Source organism: Myodes glareolus, chromosome 4, assembly GCF_982192425.1.
Source record: "Myodes glareolus chromosome 4, mMyoGla1.1, whole genome shotgun sequence".
NCBI lineage: Eukaryota > Metazoa > Chordata > Mammalia > Rodentia > Cricetidae > Myodes > Myodes glareolus.
This window is the reverse complement of record NC_142029.1, coordinates 82,020,504-82,039,571: the sequence shown is the minus strand read 5'-3', so window position 1 is coordinate 82,039,571 and position 19,068 is coordinate 82,020,504. Positions and strand designations below refer to the sequence as shown.

Sequence of the window (19,068 nt, the reverse complement as noted above, 5' to 3'; positions counted from 1 at the left end):
AGACGAACCTGATGAAGACTATTTAGCTATCCGCCAGGAGGTAGGAAATAGTCAAGAGTCCCAGGTAACCTTGGGTGCATGGGGGGCGGGGTGGGAGGGTTGTTGGAAGGGGAGAGGGTTAGAGAGAAGGGAGTAGGGGAGGAATGGAGAAAGCTCGGTTGACCGGGATGGGGGGAAGGGAGGAAGGATGAATATGGGATCAGGGAAGAATATATTTCAACTAAGGGAGTCATTTTAGGGTTTACAGGAAACTTCATTTAAATCCCTTTTTATATACATCTATATATTAGAAAGATTATACAGTAATAGGTTTCCATGTAGCTTTTCAAAATGCCCTTAGTATTAGTTGTCCCTCTCTATATTCCCTCCTTTACCCTGCCCTCCCTTCCCCATTTCATCTTATTTTAGTTTCTCCTTTATCACTATATAACCCTGTATTTTTTTTCCTCTCCTGTGGCCCCATACTAGCTCCCTAACCTCTGTGGTTACTCTGATGGAAAGATGCGGACAGTGGTAGTTCTTGTCATTATATATTCCCTAGTTTGCTGTGATAAAATGCAGACTGAAAACAACTTGGGGGAGGAAATGGTGTATTTAGCTCATAGCCTATCATCAAGGGAAGCCCAGGCAGGAACTTGGAAAAATTAATAATAGACAAGAAATTATGTAACGATGGGTAAGTTAGCTATGATTTTCAGACACACACTTTAGAGTGTGTTTCTCCCATGTAAACAATAAATGTTTATTGTTTTTGTCTTGCTGAATGGAAAATTATCTTAATTGTACCCCTATTTATATCTGTTCTTAAAAGATTTTGTGGAAAACTGTAAAAGGTGGATTAGAGAATTTTAACATTTGGTCATCATTGTACAAGTGGATTTCATCAAATCCTAATTACCTGCTATTAAAATTATACACTAGTTAATTGGCTTTTTGGTTAAAAAATAAATTATAAATGAGAAATGAAAATACATTTAGAGTACGCATATCATGTTTGAATGATAATGGTATGGAGTAGTTTTATAATGAGCAACAAGTGTGAAAGTTAGAAAATAGTTTTCTTGTATTTGTGTACATAGTTGTGTGTGAGTGCACACGACTGCAGATTCCTGAGGTTGACACTGGGTATCTTCTAGATTCCTCTTCAGCTTAGACTTTGAGTTACAACCACAGAGGTTAGGGAGCTATTAAGTTCTGAATTAAGTTCTGAACTTGCTGATTGACTAGACTGATTGTCCCTGCCTTTGTGGTCACAGGTGCACCATCATGGCTGGCTTTATGTAAGTCCTAAGGATCCAACTCAGGGCCTCATGCTTGGGTAGTGAGCACTTTATTAACTGAGCCTTCACTACAGGCCCCTGTTGTTGTCTTTAAGGTAACAATAGCAGTTTGGTACTAATTGAAAATTACATCTGTTCTGGGCTATGCAACACTTCAGGTGAAGAATCTTCAGTAGAATTTTAGATGTCTCTTTACTATATTCTGAAATGAGAGTTATCGGTCTTTTTCTTAATTACAAGCCACTGTTTATCACAGACTAATGATCATGGGTTTTTCTAATTGTAATGTGTTGTTCAGATCAGTTAAATTTGACAATTTAAGACTGAAATGAATAATAGAGCAGATTTAATAAAATATTATGACTGAATAACAAAGTTAATAGGATTCAGAAGGTAAATACCTTAGGAAATGTTGTTTTGCTCTTGTAGGCATATTGTTTTAAAAAATATATTTTTTTTCTGGTAAAGACAACTATGAGTGAAATAGTTTTGAAATTTGAAAGGAAGTTGAATTTTCCTGAAAATTTCCCATTTTGAGCAAGAAAAGTTCTAATATAAGGAAAGTAGAATTATTTTGATTTTTAAGACTTACTTATTTTCATTTTATGTGTGTAAGTGTTTGCCTATATGTTGTATGTATGTGCACTGTGTACATGCCTGGTGCCTGCAGAGGCCAGAGGAGGGCATCTTACTCCCTGAAATTGTGTTGCAGATGTTGTAAGTCACCATGCTGGTACTGGTAGTTGAATCTAGGTTTTCTATCAGAGAAACAAGTGCTCTTAACCACTAACTGCTTCTCCAGTATCCCCATGGGCCTACGCCCTTTAAGGAAACAAACTTCTTATGTACCCTGGGGAGAAATTTTACTGAAAAAATGGCTTTGTCGTTGTTATTTATATTCTAGGGTGTATTTTAATGTTTTGCATTTTCAAAATTAGGTGACAAGTGGAATTTTAGACAGTTTGTAATGTACGTTTAACCGGATTTGAAACAGGAGCTTTGAGTGACAGCTGTGGGCATCGGTATCGTTAAGTAAAGTGTGCGTGCTGGGATTGGTGTTACAGAACTCTAGACAGTAAAATTAGCCCTTTTGTGAAATGTATGCCAGCACTCTTAGTCCAGTCTAATACTCTTTAGGAACTTTCCCACTGTATAAAAAACATCTTAAAGTGAATTACTTCTATGTAGTGTATGCACATGACTTATTTTTCTGTATTGTTTAGTTGTATTGAGTTATTCCCAAATCTCCTTGGAATGTAAATGTGATGAAAACGTAGTGGTTTTGTTGTGTGATGTTTTCTAAACAATATTACTTCTGTGGAGCATATCCAAAGGTTCAGTATTTTTTGTTCTTAAGTGTTATAAGGAAGTTGAACATAAATTTAATTTTAGACTAAAAAGAATTATCTTTGTTATATTTCTTTTTATAAGATGCAAATAATAAGGCATGCTGACTCATTATCAGAAATATTTCAAGGGATTACAATTTTCACTCCAAGTCTTTTCGTTCTGGTTAACAACCAAGAAAATATCAAAGATTCATTTTAATATAGCAGATACGAAGACACCAGCTATGAATGATGTTTCTGTCCTACCTGTCTTGCTTTCAGACTTAAACTATAGACCAAATATTGTTAGCCTGCTGTCCAGAATACCATCTCTATTTATTCCTTTGTGATGTAATACCTTTGTGACCTGAAATAAACCCTTTGTGTACAAAAGAAAGTTAGTTACATCAATTTTTCTTGTAGCTGTAGCTCACCATTTACTGAGCATGCCTAGAATATTCTTCTACATCATATCACACAAATTTAATCATCCAGAGAAGTGATTCAGAGCAATAATGTACACATTAATTGAAAATAACCTGAGGTGGGTCTGGAGAGAAAGTAAGCAGCTGGAGGCCTTCAGAGGATCAGTGCTCAGCCTCCATAGCACAAGGGAGCTTCATCGTCACTTGTCATTGCAGCTCAGCGGAGTCAGCACCCTCCTGACCTTCAGGGCCACACACAAAATAAAATCTAGGGGGGGGGGACATCTCAAAACAGAGTGAAAGTGGCTTTTATAGATGATCTATTCGGTTATGACTTTTTTTTTAAATCATAAGACCTTATGCATAAAACCATAGGTTCCAATGTTGTGTTAGTTATGTATTTTTTTATTGAGTAGATATTGGCCACACTTGTTTCTTTAAAAGAAAACATTTAAATAAATATACGATGAATTCAGTCTCAAAAATCTGCCCAGTCCCTTGATGATATTTAGAACTTAAAGTTTTTCTTTATTTTTCCTACATGTTTGAGATTTTGCATGCCTGCAGGGAGAATCTGACTCAGTTGCATTTCCTGTGGTATGTTTGTGTGTTAGTATGAGTACACACCACATAATACACTGTTGTGTGTGTGTGTGTGTGTGTGTGTGTGTGTGTGTGTGTGTGTGTACTGGTATCTGTCTAGCCGCCTGTCTTCCTTGTGTAAACATTAAGATAATTAGAATTCGAAGTTATCATCTGATACTAGAGTACAAAATGGAGTCGGAGCTTTATTGTTACAGCAACATCATAGTCTTTACCAGAATAATCACCAAGTTCTCTTTAAAATTATATCCATGTTATAATTGATATGTACTAAGAGATATTCAAGCCAATTTGATGGTCTAATGTCTTTGTTTGGTTCCTTGTCTAATGAGGATAGATAATTTTGGAGTCCTTGTCTCTTGCCAAATACGTAGTATACATCTAATCCTTTCATGAGGGCGGTGTCATCTGACCTTGACCAGAAGACTTTTAAAATCTAAAGGTCTTAGTTTTAGTCTTCTTATTAATTTTTTCCTACAATCCATGGAAATGTATTTAACCTCACCTCCCCAGGATCTACATGTATTTCCATACTTAGGTGCATGTTTGAAATCTGCTTAATAAAAGTGTTAGCTAGATATTTTTGTGTGTATTTAGTAAAAGGACAAAAATTAACCAGTTCGTAACATGCAACATGGTAGTTTTCACTGCCATATTGCTAGCAACAAATCTCTAGACCTGGTTCATCTTACAAAACTGTGCCCTGGACCCACTGTCTATATCCTTTACCCCCATAGTCTAGCATATTGGTTTGGATATAATGTTTCCCAAATGCTCATGTGTTGCAAATCCCTAGTGTAGCAATGTTCAAAAGTGTGCTTTAGCAAAGTGATTTTGTAGCACAATTAATAAAAACCCAGAGACAGATATTGGGGTTCAACCTGAAGGTAAGAAAAGCAACCAGCCATTGGCTCTTACCTCTTCCTCAGTCTGAAATGACTATCCTGCTTCCAGGAATCTCAGAATGAGACTGAGCTGAGAGCTGTCTCCTCCCGTTTTATATTCCTCTCTAGTGCTGGGATTAAAGGCGTGCACCACTACCACTGGTTTCTGTGGCAAACTAGTGTGGCTACTGGGATTAAAGGTGTGTGTCACCATTGCCTGGTCTGTAAGGCTGACTAGTGTGACTGTTTTACTCCCTGGTCTTCAGGCAAGCTTTATTTATAAAATACAAATGAAATATCACTATATTTCCCCACTTTGTCTAAAATAAAAAAGAAGGCTATAACTAATACAAATATAAGAAAAACCCTATACACTAAGTCCAATGACTATATACAGTATATACAGACAATAAATATATCAACAGTGTCTAGTCCATTTGCATTTGACAAATTTAGAGAAAATCATATCTCTTCTGTCTTGGTTATTCCAAAGTTTTATATCTAATTTACTGTTTATCATAACTTGCTTTGTGCATCAAATAAACAAAGAAAACTCTATCTAGTCTTCAACTCTATCAGAGACCCAAGAAGGAAATAATATGATTGAGGAAGCAAGAAGTGTGAGCAAGTGACTTCCAAAAATGTGAAAAATGACTGAAACAGCTGCCTGTCTGGACAGTCACCCAGAGTTCCTATGCAATGTTGGGGCATCCATCTTCAGCCTACAGCCCTAGCATATCTGACAGACTTTTATGTAAAGCAGGATATTCTGAAGGGCTATCTCTGCTTGTCTTGATAGCGTTCTACAGTCTCTTGTGTTCTGCTTGTACAATTAGGAAAACATACTGTTAGCAGTCGAGGCAAGGACATTTTCTTGCCCAGTGGCTTTTGCCACCAAGAAAATAAACTCCATGTGGAGTTTCTTCGATGCCCATTATCTTCTCTGAAGTAGATTGGTGCTGGCTGCCAAGTATAGACATGTCTCATTGTCATAAAAAAAAGAACCTTTGTTACTAAAACGTCTTAAATGCCATATTCTGTAGATCTCTGAAATGTTTGAAGTTGACCTGTCTATCTAAATTTATCTTTGTTTGATCTTTAAAATATACCTTTATGTAGGTACTTAGTGCTATGAACTTTCCTCTTAGCACTACTTTCATAGTGTCCCACATGTTTGGGTATGTTGTGCATTAGTTTTCATTGAATTCTAGAAAGTCTTTAATTTCTTTCATTATTTGTTCCTTGACCTAGGGGTGGTTCAGTTGGGCATTGTTCAATTTTCATAAATTTGTAGGCTTTCTGCAACTAGTGTTGTTGTTGAATTCTAACTTTAAACCATGGTGATCTGATAAGATACAGGGGGGTATTCTAATTTTTCTATCTGTTGGGGTTTGCTTTGTTATTGAATATTTGATCAATTTTAGAGAAGGTTCCATGAGGTGCTGAGAAGAAACTGTATTTTTGTGTGTGTGTTTAGGCGAAATGTTCTATAAATGTCTGATAAATCCATTTGAGTCATGACATCTGTTCTCTTATTTCTCTGCTAAGTTTCTGTCTGGTTGACCTGTCCATTGTGTAGAGTGAGGTGTTGAAGTTTCCTACTATTAGTGTGTGGGGTTTGATGTGTGATTTAAGCTTTAGTAATGTTTCTTTTACAAATAAGGGTGCCTTTGTATTTGGGGTACAGGTGTTCAGAATTGAAACTTCATCTTGATGGATTTTTTTTCAGAGATGAATATGAAGTGTCCTTCTCCATCTCTTTTGATTGATTTTAGTTTGAAGTCTATTTTGTTAGATTTAGCATAGCTATACCAGCTTGTTTCTTAAGTTAATTGATTGGAAAATTTTTTCTCAACCCTTTACTCTGAGGTAATGTCTGTCTTTGAGTTTGAGGTGTATTTCTTGTATGCAGCAGAAGGACTAATTCTGTTTTCATATCCAATCTATTATCCTGTGTCTTTTTATAGGTGAGTTGAGTCCATTGATATTGAGATATCAATGATCAGTGATGTTAATTATTGTCTGTTTTTTTTTTCTGTAGTAACATTTGTCTGTTTTCTATTCTTTGGGGTTTGCTGGTGTAAGGTTATCTGTTGCCTGAGCTTTTCTGGGTACAGCTAACTTCCTTGGAGTTTTCCTTCTAGTACTTTCTGTAAGACTGGATTTGTGGAAGGTATTGTTTAAATCTGGTTTTGTCATGGAATGTCTTGTTTTCTCCACCTATGGTGATTAAAAGCTTTGCTGGGTATAGTAGTCTGGGTTGGCACCCGTGATCTCTTAGCGTCTGCAGCACCTCTGTCCAGGACCTTCTGATTTTCAGAGTTTCCATTGAGAAGTCACATATAATTCTGTTAAGTCAGCCTTTATATGTTACTTGGCATTCCCTGCCCCCCCTTGCAGCTCTTAATATTCCTTCTTTATTCTGTATGTTTAATGTTTTGATTATTTTAAGGTGAGGAAACTTTTTGTGGGGCAGCCTATTTGGTGTTCTGTAAGCTTTTATCTTCATAGGCATATCCTTCTTTAGGTTTTGAAAGTTTTCTTCTATGATTTTGTTGAATATATTTTCAGTGCCTTTGAGCTGGAGTTCTTCTATCCCTGTTATTTTTTAGGTTTGGTCTTTTCATGGTGTCTCAGATTTCCTGGATGTTTTGTGTTAAGAATTTGTTGGATGTAACACTTTCTTTGATTGATGCATCTGTTTCCTCTATTGTATCTTCAACTTTTGAGATTCTGTCTTCCATCTTTTGTATTCTGTTGTTTATGCTTGCATCTGTAATTCATGCTCATTTGCCCAAATTTTCCATTTTCAGAATTCCTTTGGTTTGTGTTTTCTTTATTGCTTCTCTTCCAGTCTTCAAGTCTTCAGCTGTTTGAATTGTTTGCTTCACTTGTTTGATTGTTCTTTCTTGGTTTTTTTTTGGCTTTTTTTTTTTAAAAAAAGGGGATGTATTAATATCTTCCGATTTTTTTTTGTCTTTTCCTTCATTTTTTAAGGGTATTTTTCATTTCTTCTTTAAGGACCTCTACCATCTACATAAAGTTATTTTTAAGATCATTTTTTTTCTGCCAGTTCCTGGTGGTGCCGTATTGCTCTTTGTGTTGTTGAATGTATTCTTAAACTGCCCTCTACCCATCTCTTCCTCCAATCTGTATAGGTGGGGCCTGTAGTTCAAGTAGTTATTCTTTCCCCAGGTGCAGTTAGGGCCTCTTCCTGTGGGTGCAGTTGGGGCCTGTGGCTCCAGTGGTCCCTGGTACTGTCTTTCCAGGTGCAGTTGGGGTTGGTGGATCTGGTGGTTGCTGGTAAGGTGGCGGGGATGGTTGGCTGGAGAGAGTGCTACCAACTGGTCGCTGGGAGTGCCCTGGGTGGGGAGTGGTGGAGCCGGAGCCCAGAGAATAGAGCTCCCCAGCAGGGGTCTCAGACACCCATCTGTTGCTGAAGGTGCAGTTGGGGTGGTGAGGCCAGTGATTACTGTCAGTCCAGGTGCACTTGGGGACAGTAGGGCCTGTGGTCGCTGGGGTGGAGGTGGGGGATGGTTGGTGGAACCTTAGTTACTCTTGAAGGAAAACCCCAAAATAGTCTTGAATATGTTTCAGACACAAAAGGCTCAGGTTTTCAATGACCAGTTTTATGGTAGCTTCCTCATCTCTGCTTTAATCTGCTTTGATCTACTTCTCGTTCCTAATCCTCAGAAATATGCTGCCTAGGTCAGTCCCCTTTTCTCTGAATTATTATTCTGAAAGTATTTTTTATTATGCTTTCTTTACCATGTGAAATTATAAATTATTTTGACTTTTCTAATAGGCATTTCTTCCTATTACTTGTAATCTTGAAATAAAATTGATGACAACTTCTCTTAGATTTTAAAACCATTTACAGAGATCTCAAGAGTATATTGTGTATGGGGATTCCCAAACTTCTGCATTTTATAATAAACAGAAATAAGGGGTATGCATACTATTGAATATAATTTTCACTAGGAATGGTAAGAACATGTGCATCATTATGCATTTAAAGCAATAAGAAGAGAAAAGGGCCTAGAGTAAGAGGAAGTGTTTTCCTAGGAAGGGGTGAATTTACACCAACCTAATAACTGCAACACCATGTTAGAATTGCTTTGTTAAGTTTTACTTATGAATGCTAAACATGACTAATACAGATGTTGTGAAGCTATTTCCTGGAGGGAAGAGAGAAGCTCCTTAGACACAAAAAGTAAACAAAACCCACAAGACTCCTCCCCATCCCCAGTGCATTCAATAAACAATTAGAGAGCTCCTACCTAAGCATGGAGCCCCAGGGATGCAACTTACCTTTCCCTTTGTTGGGATGAACTTGCTGGTGATGTCGCTGCCTTTGAGCCATCTATCCTCCTGCAAACAACCCCTCATCTGCGCTGTTGTACTTCCAGCAAAGTTACTGGGTTATTGAACTGAACTTGGGTGGAATAGCTGTTTGGTCTGTCACAGTGCCCTGTCTGGGGTGAATAGGCAGTGTTCTGTTCTCTCCAGAAGTCACATCAATAGATATTTTGACTCCTCAGAAATTTGAAAATACGTCAGCTCAGGATTTCAGGTCCTGTTGACCTTTCTAGAATTTTTAACAGTTCTCTTCTTTCCTTTCTGTTACGCAAAAACATTACTACTTCAATCATTTGTTGAGAATCCGCATTGATTACCATGCTTTGTGCAGGGCACTTTATATTATTTCCTCATTAGTCTATAGACTCCCTAATTAGACATCAATACTGTTTAAATTCCCAGATAATAAACTCTACAGTAAGGTTGTGATTTACCTGACGCACATTTGCACAGCTGCAAGGGCAGAGTCAGTGTTTGATAAGTCTCCCAGTGACTGACTGCTGCTGTTCCTCTGTGTTCTCTCCATAACACTCACGTTTGTACCGCATGAGTATCAGGTTGTTAATGGGAAAATGCCTGGGTAAGGGAACCAGTGACAGTTAAAAATCTAGCTGGCCTTCTGCTTCTTAGGCTGGGACCTATGGCAAGGGACTCTACCTCTTGGAGAAGGGGTGGGCAATACTTTTTCTAATTATGTTTCTAGTTCCCCCTTGCACTGCACAATCTGTATCCTTTATCTTTGCTTGCACTATGAATGCAATCTTTCAAAACACCCTTTTAGGGTGGGTCTTCTCTGGTTGTCCCAATCCCTTTCTTGTTTCGTTAACCATAGTTTAAATGATGTATGAAGCTTGTCTTCTTGTCTGCCACTACCCCTGTCCCAGTGCTAGATCAACCCTCCACTGGCTAAGCCTCCATAGCATTTCACTTGCAAATAACCCAGAGAACATGTATTGCTCTCTTCCTTTTATTTTATTATTTCTGAACACGACAGGACATTTGCATGTATGGACTCACAGTGGCTGTGACAGCATGCTAGTTGTACAAGCTCAAGTTAGATAATATCCCTGTATGGAGTGGGGAGGTAGGCACAAAGTCTCACCCCTAGTGAGGACCTATTGGTATTTGTTAGCTGCTGGGGAAGTGAGAATCAATTTTCTTCAAGGGTGTGGCCCCTGGTTGGTCACACTTCGTAGTTTTTGGAGTACAAATTGCACTTGAGGGCTTAAGAAAAACACAAGTTGTGTGGGTAGAGTCAGAGTAGGTGAGTGTGTGAATATAACCAAAATACATTTGTGTAATTCTCAGAATCCAAAAAATTATAAGTGATGATAGTAAATTTTTTTTTAAGAAACTTAATGCATGGGATTTGTTAGGGCATTAAAAATCACAGGCTATAAAATAATTCCTTTGTTTCTAAGTACTTGCCGGTGAGTTCTCCTTACACTTCAGACAAAGTCACACTGTAGCAGGTTGCGTGTAGCCAGCCATTCATAACTTGGAAAAGTATAAAGCAGTGTTCTTTGATTCTTGAAAAAAAAATTAGGTTTTTGTTTTTGTAAAAGTATACCTTTCGTGTTAATACATAGTTTATTGTTCAATAACGAATTAACTATTTTAATTTCTGATATGACATGTTTGTGCCTTTTTTTCTACATTTGCAGGAACTCTTTGTTCTTTAGTTCAATTTAAGTATGAGGATGTCCTAAAACCAAAAAATTTGATAACCTCTTATACTTAATTCTGTTTTCAGACAACACACCTTTATGAGCAGCATTAAGTTGGAATATCTGGAAAGTTGTGAATATCCTGTAGCCCACGAGATTAGTGTTCTCTTGAGAGTATGGCAACACCAAATTTTGTTGCTATCTCTATTTTCAAAAAGTGATAATAGTTTGTCATAGTTGTACTGTTTTTGGCTTCTATTGACAATTTTCCCTCCTGATATCTGTTCAGATTTTTCACTGTTACCAGGAAGCTTTCTTCAGAAAAATACTAGGAACTTATGCAGAAATGATTAATCCTTACTTTTTAAACTTGTTCCTTGTTTTCTTATATTTAAAGATTGCTGAGAGAGCCGTTCATATGTGTAAGAGGATTTCTGCAGTGGCTTGGGGTTGTGCAGTGTTTATGTGCTATTCTGAGGAGTGATTCTGTTTCTGGGAAATCATTAATCACTTGAATAAAAAAATCATTAGGTTCGTCATAGTTCATCTCAAAAAGTTTTATAAAAATGTTACTTATCTTTAAAAAGGAAACTTATTTAGACTTTCAAATTTGAATCCTGTTTATATTTTTTTGTTCAATTCAAAGAGTTCCTTTACATTTACCAGGCGGCCAAACTAGTCATCCAGAGATCAGCTGTAGACAGAGGGTGTTCGTGCCCTGAATGTGGAGCTGCTCACTCTCGCATTTTGTCCTTGCCTGCTCTGTTGTAGTGCCGCTTTCTCCTTTCTTCATCCTTTGCTCCCCCAGTGATCTTAGCCACGCTGTCGCCACACTTAAATTCTAGTGATATAAGTAAGTTTCTTGCAGATGTGATTGCATTTCAAAATTTAGACTTTTATTATCATAAAAATCTCACAAATATGTTCTTCCGGTCTTTGATATTTCCAATTAATATTTTTGGTAGTTTTGAAGAGAGAGAGAGAGAGAGAGAGAGAGAGAGAGAGAGAGAGAGAGAGAGAGAAATGAAACAATTGATATTATTTTCCTTTGATAATTGAATTACATGGAAAAAGTAGAACCAACAATTTGCTTCTCCCTGTAGCAAATGTAAAGAGCTCAATAGAAATATAATTTCTGCATTATATTTTATTGCAATTTTGAAATAGTACAACTTTCCTTTGTCTTTGAAAATGTTGACGTTCTTGAGGTCTTGCTTTGAGTCCTTTATACTGAAATCTTCTAATTTAGAAATATCAGATGAGTATTCTGTGTGAATCTATCATAAACAGGGCTATTATCAGATGACTTCTTACAGCATGATTCTCTGTGCATTTTCTTAGGCCAGAGATGAAGAAGAAGCCTTTCTGGACTGGAGTGATGAAGATGATGGTGGATTTGATCCAAGCACACTTCCAGATCCAGACAAGCACAGAAGTTCTGAAGAATCTGAAGAATCTGAGAGTGAAGATATGAAACATGAGATGAGGTATGTTTTTATCTTTAGTGTCATTAAATACAAATTTCACACATAGGTCTTATTTTAATGAAATCAGTGACTACTGAACTATTGCTTTGAGAATTTTTTTAAACCTTTAATGACCTGTAAAGTTTAATTTCCTTGTTCTGCATCTCTTGCATACTCTTCTGGTCCTTTTAAGGACCTTGGCTAATACTACATTTGTAATTTCTGTTATCACATATAACTGATACATGAATTCTGTTTTCTTATTCTTTGCTTTTTTCTTCCTTTCCATTCTTTTTTTTTTTTTAAGTGGGAAGTTTTGCTGGGGGAAGGAAGGATGTGGGGAAAGGGAAGGGAGAGAGGAAAAGAAACAGAGAAAAAGAGAAGAGACAGGAAAAGTTCTACGTGCCCCTTCAGAGTCTCCTTTCATTCTTAATCCTCTATACTTGAGTAGTTTTTGAAGTAGAATAAACACAAACAGGCAGCGTTTTATTTTAATCAATTATCAATGGATTTTGGTGAGAATTCTATTAAAAATTATCTTTGAAAACCTAGGTGTGGTGATACATACCTTTAATTCCACCACTTAGCAGATTCAGAAAGAGAATCATGCCATAAGTGAAACGTCATCATGGGCTATGCAAGTGAAGTGAAACTATGTCTTAAAAACAGAAAAACTTGAGCTTTTGAGGCGGGTCATCAGATAAAGGGACTTGCAGTCAAGTTCAATCTCAGAGACAGACATTGTAGAACGAGAAAACTGACTCCAGTAAGTTGTCTTGTGACTTCGTTCTGTGCAGTTCGGAGGCTAATCTACAATGTTATGCAGTCAGGTGAAGTTTCTAGTAGAGGGAGTCCCAAGCCGAGCCAAGCATCCCCTTGGACAGTATTTCCAAGTAAAAGAACAAATAACAATACATACTTATAACATCATCAGATCTGCCCCTCGCCGCGTCCAGCAGAAACTGACTGAGAGGTTTAGGCCGTAAAGCTGGAGTTCCCAAATTGCATTTTCTCTCCATGAATGAACTCGTGGTAGAACTTCTCACTCATCTTTCTACTGCAGGCCTTTTTATACCATGGTTTAAACACTAGTTGCCTCTGTTGGGAATTGTTTATTTTTTAGCTGTTCTCAAGGACACAATGTTTTTACTCCTGGGCTTTTGCTGTCAGTCCTTCTTTCCTGTCACAAAGTTGGTTTGGGGCGCCCATCCCCAGACAACAGATCTTGGAGGACACTTGACATAAACATGCTTGAAGTAAGGGGACCAAAATCCAACAATCTTTCAATATGCTGTATATTACAGATCCGGGGGCACACCGTTCACAGCCGCCCCACACAGATGAATAAATGAGTGAATACATAAACAAATGTAACTAAAAGTCAAAAGGCTCTGAAACTTAAAAGTGGAAATTATATTTTGACATTTTTTCATATTAGCAAATAAAATAATATAAATTTTCTATGTAAACAGCCAAATTTGTTCCATTTAAAGCCTGTTGTTGACTGTCTATTATCTATTTGCCTCTATGCCAAAATTAAGTGAAATGTGGTAAATTGAGTAGTGGTATGAATTGCTTACATTTTTTTCTAGAGTAGTACTGTGTATTTTAAGCTAGTATTGAATTTTAGGCTCCTTAGTTTTTTTAAATCACTGAATAGAAGTTAGGTAGCAATGGCAGATAAAGTCAATATTCTTGATGCGAAGACAAAGGTTGATGGAACCCTTCAGATGCCAGCTTAGGGATTCGAGAGTTGAAGAAATAGGTCATGGAAAACAGTAATTTGTTTTTAACCAAGAACAACATTTTGCAAAATTCTCAAAAAAGATTATCTTCTTGAAAAACCATGCTGTAGAGACACCGGGTTAGTGTTTATTCTAACTGTGTGCTTATTATTAAAAGGGAAATTTTACTTATCCAAGTGTAGTGATGCCAGAGCTTCAGGGACTTGCTATTGGGCGAGTAGCTAGTAAGTATACCAACACTTTATAGTGTTTCCAGATGCTAAATGACATGCATATTAGTTTTACTATTGCAAAAACAACCAAGGGTAAAATAATCTCATTAGACTTTAGAAAAATAAATTGATTTGGGGCTTTAAGGTTAAGTGATTTAGGTTCAGATATTTAGAAGTGACTTCTAAAAGTAAGTCTGTGCACACTGCTTCAGAAAGTTCCTTGGTGCTCATGTGCAACAGTCTGAATGGTCCATGTGTTGCCTTAATGTTCTTACAGACCCCGCTCCCCTAAAGAGTGGTGGACAGGACCTCTCTTTTTATAGATGACGTTTGATTTGCAGCATGGCCTCAGCTGTTTCTGTGTAATTTAACTCTAGGAGTTCTTACAGTTTGTTGCGCAGCCATGTGTTGTGTGGTTTCTTGACACTGCTTTAAGAGAAGAGCAAACCTTTCAGATATCAGCAGTCCTACTATATCTGGTCGTGAATTTTTTCCTGATTTTTCTTTTTTATCTACTCTAAGAGACACCTTGAGTGAAAGTAATTTTGATAGGATTTTTTAAATTTTATGCATGTTTGTGCCATTAGAGTAAGTGATTTGGGCTCCGTTTCTAAGTCATTCTTCTAAAGGTGTTGTGTTTCATGTTTCTGTCACTGCTGCCTGCACAGTAGCATTTCCTACTGCAGCTAATGTGGTTTGTTCTCTCGTAATCTCATGTTAGTTTTTATAATAGCTTTATCCTCTTAATTATCCTTCAGAGAGCCTGACTTTACACAGCTCCCTTTTATAGGAACACTTGCAGCTCCAGCTCTGTTCTCTCGGTCGCTGTCTATGACATGAGTGCTGAAGCCCTTAAATATTTCAGTTTCTTAGTTGATTAGTGATAAAAGTATAAGAGGCTATCTAAGAGGTCCTAAGAGTAATGCAAAGAACAACAGAATTTACATGATTAGAAGAAGTTAGAGCAGATAGTACAATTGTAAAGGAGATAGGGTACCTTGAAAGGTACCAAAGCATTTTAATATAAGGTGTGGGATTCAGATGGAAAATAGTTAAGTATTACATGAAAATTAAGACGTTTAATTCCTGGGGCAGCTAGTTAACTCTGGAAAGTTAAAGTTGCTCAGCTTGTCTTAAGCTGAAGAAATATTCTTTGTTGAAGAGAGTATGGATAGGGTTTTATTGCTGGCATGAGGATTTTATTTCATAAATATGTTTAAGAGTTTCCTATTAATCGTGTGTGTGTGTGTGTGTGTATACATTATGTAGTCCAGCCTTCTCTTTATAGGCAAAGAAACAGAACTTTAAGGGATGAAGTGGTTTATGTCCATGATCACAGCAAACTGTCTCTCTAGTTCCACTACATCGGTCATGTTACATGAAACTGCCATGGCCCGTAGAGGCCAGGAAAACTGAAGACACATTTGATGTCACTTGACTGAAAACCTGGGTCCATGTACTGACTAGCTTTAGGATTGTAGATATTCTGGTTCAGGTAGTGTTTGGACAGTGTTTGGGAAAGTAAGGGCTATAACACTGGGTGTGGCCACCAGGAGTAGCACATCCCCACCCTCTGAGTTGAGACCAAAAATGTCTTTAGCTATTGCTAGGTGTTGCTTGGGTATTGGGTAGGGGTGTTTATAGTACAGAATCACTGGACTCTGGTTGGCAAATCCATACCACTGGTGTTTCAAGTCCTTATGGAAGATACGTTTAATTTATATTTCTGTCCAAGTAGCCCGTCATGTTTCTCAACATATCCTCTCTCAATCAAGTGGAATTGATACACAAGATTAACCCTATTAGTCATTCCTAGACTAGAAAGCAGGGTTTATGATAAGATACAAATAGTAATCTATAATTTAACTAAGGTATTCAGAAGGCCAAAGATAATAAATTTTAATAGTAATAATTGCTGAAGCTACTACTGATTGCAGAAATAATGTAGGCACAGGTGTCCATGTTTTTCCAGATGGGCTACATCTTTCCTTTGCCTGTCTCCAACTTGATGATTTACTAAGGATTTGTGTGGTTGGCCCTTGGGTGTTCTCCTAGCATGCTTACGATTTGCTTGCTGTGCTCTTTCTGGGCTCCACTCTGTACCAGTTCCCATGCTGATCCTGGTTGTCATGACTTCGTCTGAAGCTTATTTTTGGATATAAACTTTGTGTTTCCAAAAATGAGTTCAGTCTTAAGGGACTGGATAGTGCAATTAGAAAATGGCAGTTAGTCTTGAACTTGTATGAGCTTGTTTAATTTGAAAGTTTCCTTTACTTTGTTGGTGCTCATAAATATTCATTGTAAGTAACACTTTTGTCTCTCTACGTGGAAAGACACTTTGTCAGTAGGAAGAAGGCAGCAGGAGAGGCAGATTTAGTGAAGAACGGACAGATCTGTGGTCAGTAGTTCTTCCTCAAGGAGGTCTGACAGATTTTTAAAAAGTCTGTACTTCTGTCCTCCTTCTCAGTTCTTTGCACAGCTTCAGGAGAATTTGAACCATCTTAGGTCTCTGTGAAGTTATTCAAAGTGATGTCTCTTGTAACGTTACAGGGGGTTTTAGCTCCATCATTCGGCCCCTTTGATTTAGCACAGCAGCAACACAGCTATTGCCTGTTGCGGTCTCAGTAACAATGAACATCATGTGGCCTTGAGTTTCTTCTAAGGCTCCAACATGGGAAGAGAGGAGGAGGGGAGGACAATGCACTGTGTTCGTGTGTGAACTTTAAAAATTGCATCCTAGTTTATTTTCAGAGACAGCTGAATGGGGGCATGGGGCAGGAATGTGCTCATCATACAGGAGGGGCTAATGCTGGGTGAGCCAAACTCTGCCTCAAGCCCCAGGCTTAGTGTATTCTTTTTCATGGCAGAGCCAAAACAGAAAAATTTACTTTTTTCTGATTCTTTCCTCATTTTCATCTGTTTTAAAAGGTTAGTCCAATTTTCTCAGGCTTTTCCTTACTTTCCCTTTCTTTTTTGAGCCAGTGGAATTAGTTTAGGTAGAATTCATAGATGTTAGAAATTTTTTGTTGTTGTTATTACTAAAATAGAGACAGAAATTCATAGGAAAACTAGGACTTTGTTTTGGTTGATTTTATGACATAATTCATTGGACTTTTATGAGTGCACAGTCATTTGGTCTTATCTCTAGTGTGTTTTGAAGCTTGTTTATCTTTTAGCAGAAAATGGCTAACTTAAGCAGTTGCCTTTGGGATCACAAATGATTTTCATTTCAAGTACCCCATGCACCGTAGTCACAATGTTTGAATGATTAAAAGAATTTATCTCTGTGGTGGAAACAACTACAGTAAGAATGTTTTACATTATTTAACCCACATTCTACTTAATTTAAAATACAGGAGTTAAGAGCACTTGCCACACTTGTAGGAAACCCAGGTTCGGTTCCCAGCCCCCATCAGGTGATTCACAATTGCCTGTAACTATGGTTCCAGGAGATCTGTCGCCTTTTGTAGGCCTCGGCCAGCACCTGCACATAAGTGATGCATAAAAACAAGTGCACATAAAATAAAATAAAATAAAATAATAATGAAATACCATATTTGCTTGTCTTTTGAGTGTCTTTTCTCTCCATACGTTCTTTCTACAAAGCCTGCCATGTGCTATCCATAATCAGTGCAGGCACAGAGCACAAAAGAGTAAACAGACAATACCATCCATGTACTCTCATGAAACTTTTAGTTCAGTTGTGGTTACAAAGAATTAAGTGTATAGTATTGAAATTTGTAATGCATGACTGTTGTGATGTCTATGCTTGGAGATGCGGTAGGATGTGCAGACATAGGAAATGAGCATGGAGAACACGTCAGTGGGGCTCCCCAGTTGAGCCTGGTGGGTGAAGAAGAGTTCCCTGAAGACAGTAGTAACAGCTGTGCCAGAAATCTAAAGCAGACAGGGGTGGGGTGGCAAGAGTCCTTTTAAACTAGTTTGATAAGATTGTTTCTTTAGCTATGCCTCACAAGATGAGAGATTTGACTATTTACATATGCAGTATATTAATTTTTGTATATACAGTACCATTCATCTGGTTTGTTTCATGACCATCCTCCTGTGGATTGCAAATGATGTAAAAATTTCCAAGTATTAAATATGATTAAGAAGAATTGCCTATGTTCTAGATATTCATTGTCCAATAAAATTGAGTGTTTAATATTTATAACCTTAATGTTTCAAACAAAAAAGTTTATAACTTCTTTCGATCTTTTATTTATAGATGACAGCCTTGGACTAAGTCTGATTCCTTTATAAGAAATTGCCAGGCTAAGGCAGAGTCCTTTCCTAGCATATGAAAGGCTTTGGGTTCATTCTCCATTGACTGCAAACATAAAGAGTGTGGGGGTCCACACAGGAATTGTATAGGGGTATGTTTGGTAGGTTGTTCTAGGAAGCATAGGGTCAGTTAGATGTATAACTTGTACAAGGCTCCTGTCGCAATTTAAGCATGACTACTCTATAATTAAGTTTCATATGGATGATACCTTAACCTGTATGGAGTAAATGGGTCCAATTCACATGTAATTAGCTGTTAATATCGGTTCTTAATATTAATCAATAGATAGTGCTTGGTTTTTTGTCTTTGCCTTTTGTGTGTTTGGTTTTGTCTGTGAAATATCTGATGGATGCTGTTTTCATGTTTGAGTAAATTTGATTCTTTGTAAATGTCTTTGTGAACTACTTTAATCTCTATAGGTTCTCTTAGCATTGAGTTCTGTAGCATCTCTTCGATCATTTTTGCTGAGAAACTTCTATTTAAAGATTTTCAGTTAGCTTTATAATATACAGAGAACTTTTCACATGCATATAACACCAAAAATGAGTGTCTGAGGGAAAAAAGGATGGGGAGACACATTTTTCTTTTGTTTTTAAATTTTTAAGTTGATTTTATTGAGCTCCATATTTTTCTCTGCTGCCCTCCATTATTATCCCCCCCCCTTTTACCCTTTCCCATGGTCTTCATGTCCCCAGTTCACCCATGAGATGTTGTCTTTTTCTATTTCCCATGTAGATTAGATCCTTGTATGTCTCTCTTAAGACCCCCTTTTGTTGTCTAGTTTCTCAGGGGTTGTGAATTGTAGGATAGTTTT

General features: G+C 37.4%; 1 protein-coding gene across 2 annotated transcripts in view; it reads left to right on the top strand.

The window, feature by feature from the left end:
• Nucleotides 1-19,068, top strand: part of Ddx10 (DEAD-box helicase 10) — a 164,673-nt gene that overhangs the window by 134,003 nt on the left and 11,602 nt on the right. For both annotated transcript variants that reach the window (XM_048417170.3, XM_085688759.2), the window contains exon 17: nt 11,888-12,033. In XM_048417170.3, coding sequence (XP_048273127.2) covers nt 11,888-12,033 — 146 coding nt within the window. The remainder of the gene's footprint in view (nt 1-11,887; nt 12,034-19,068) is intronic.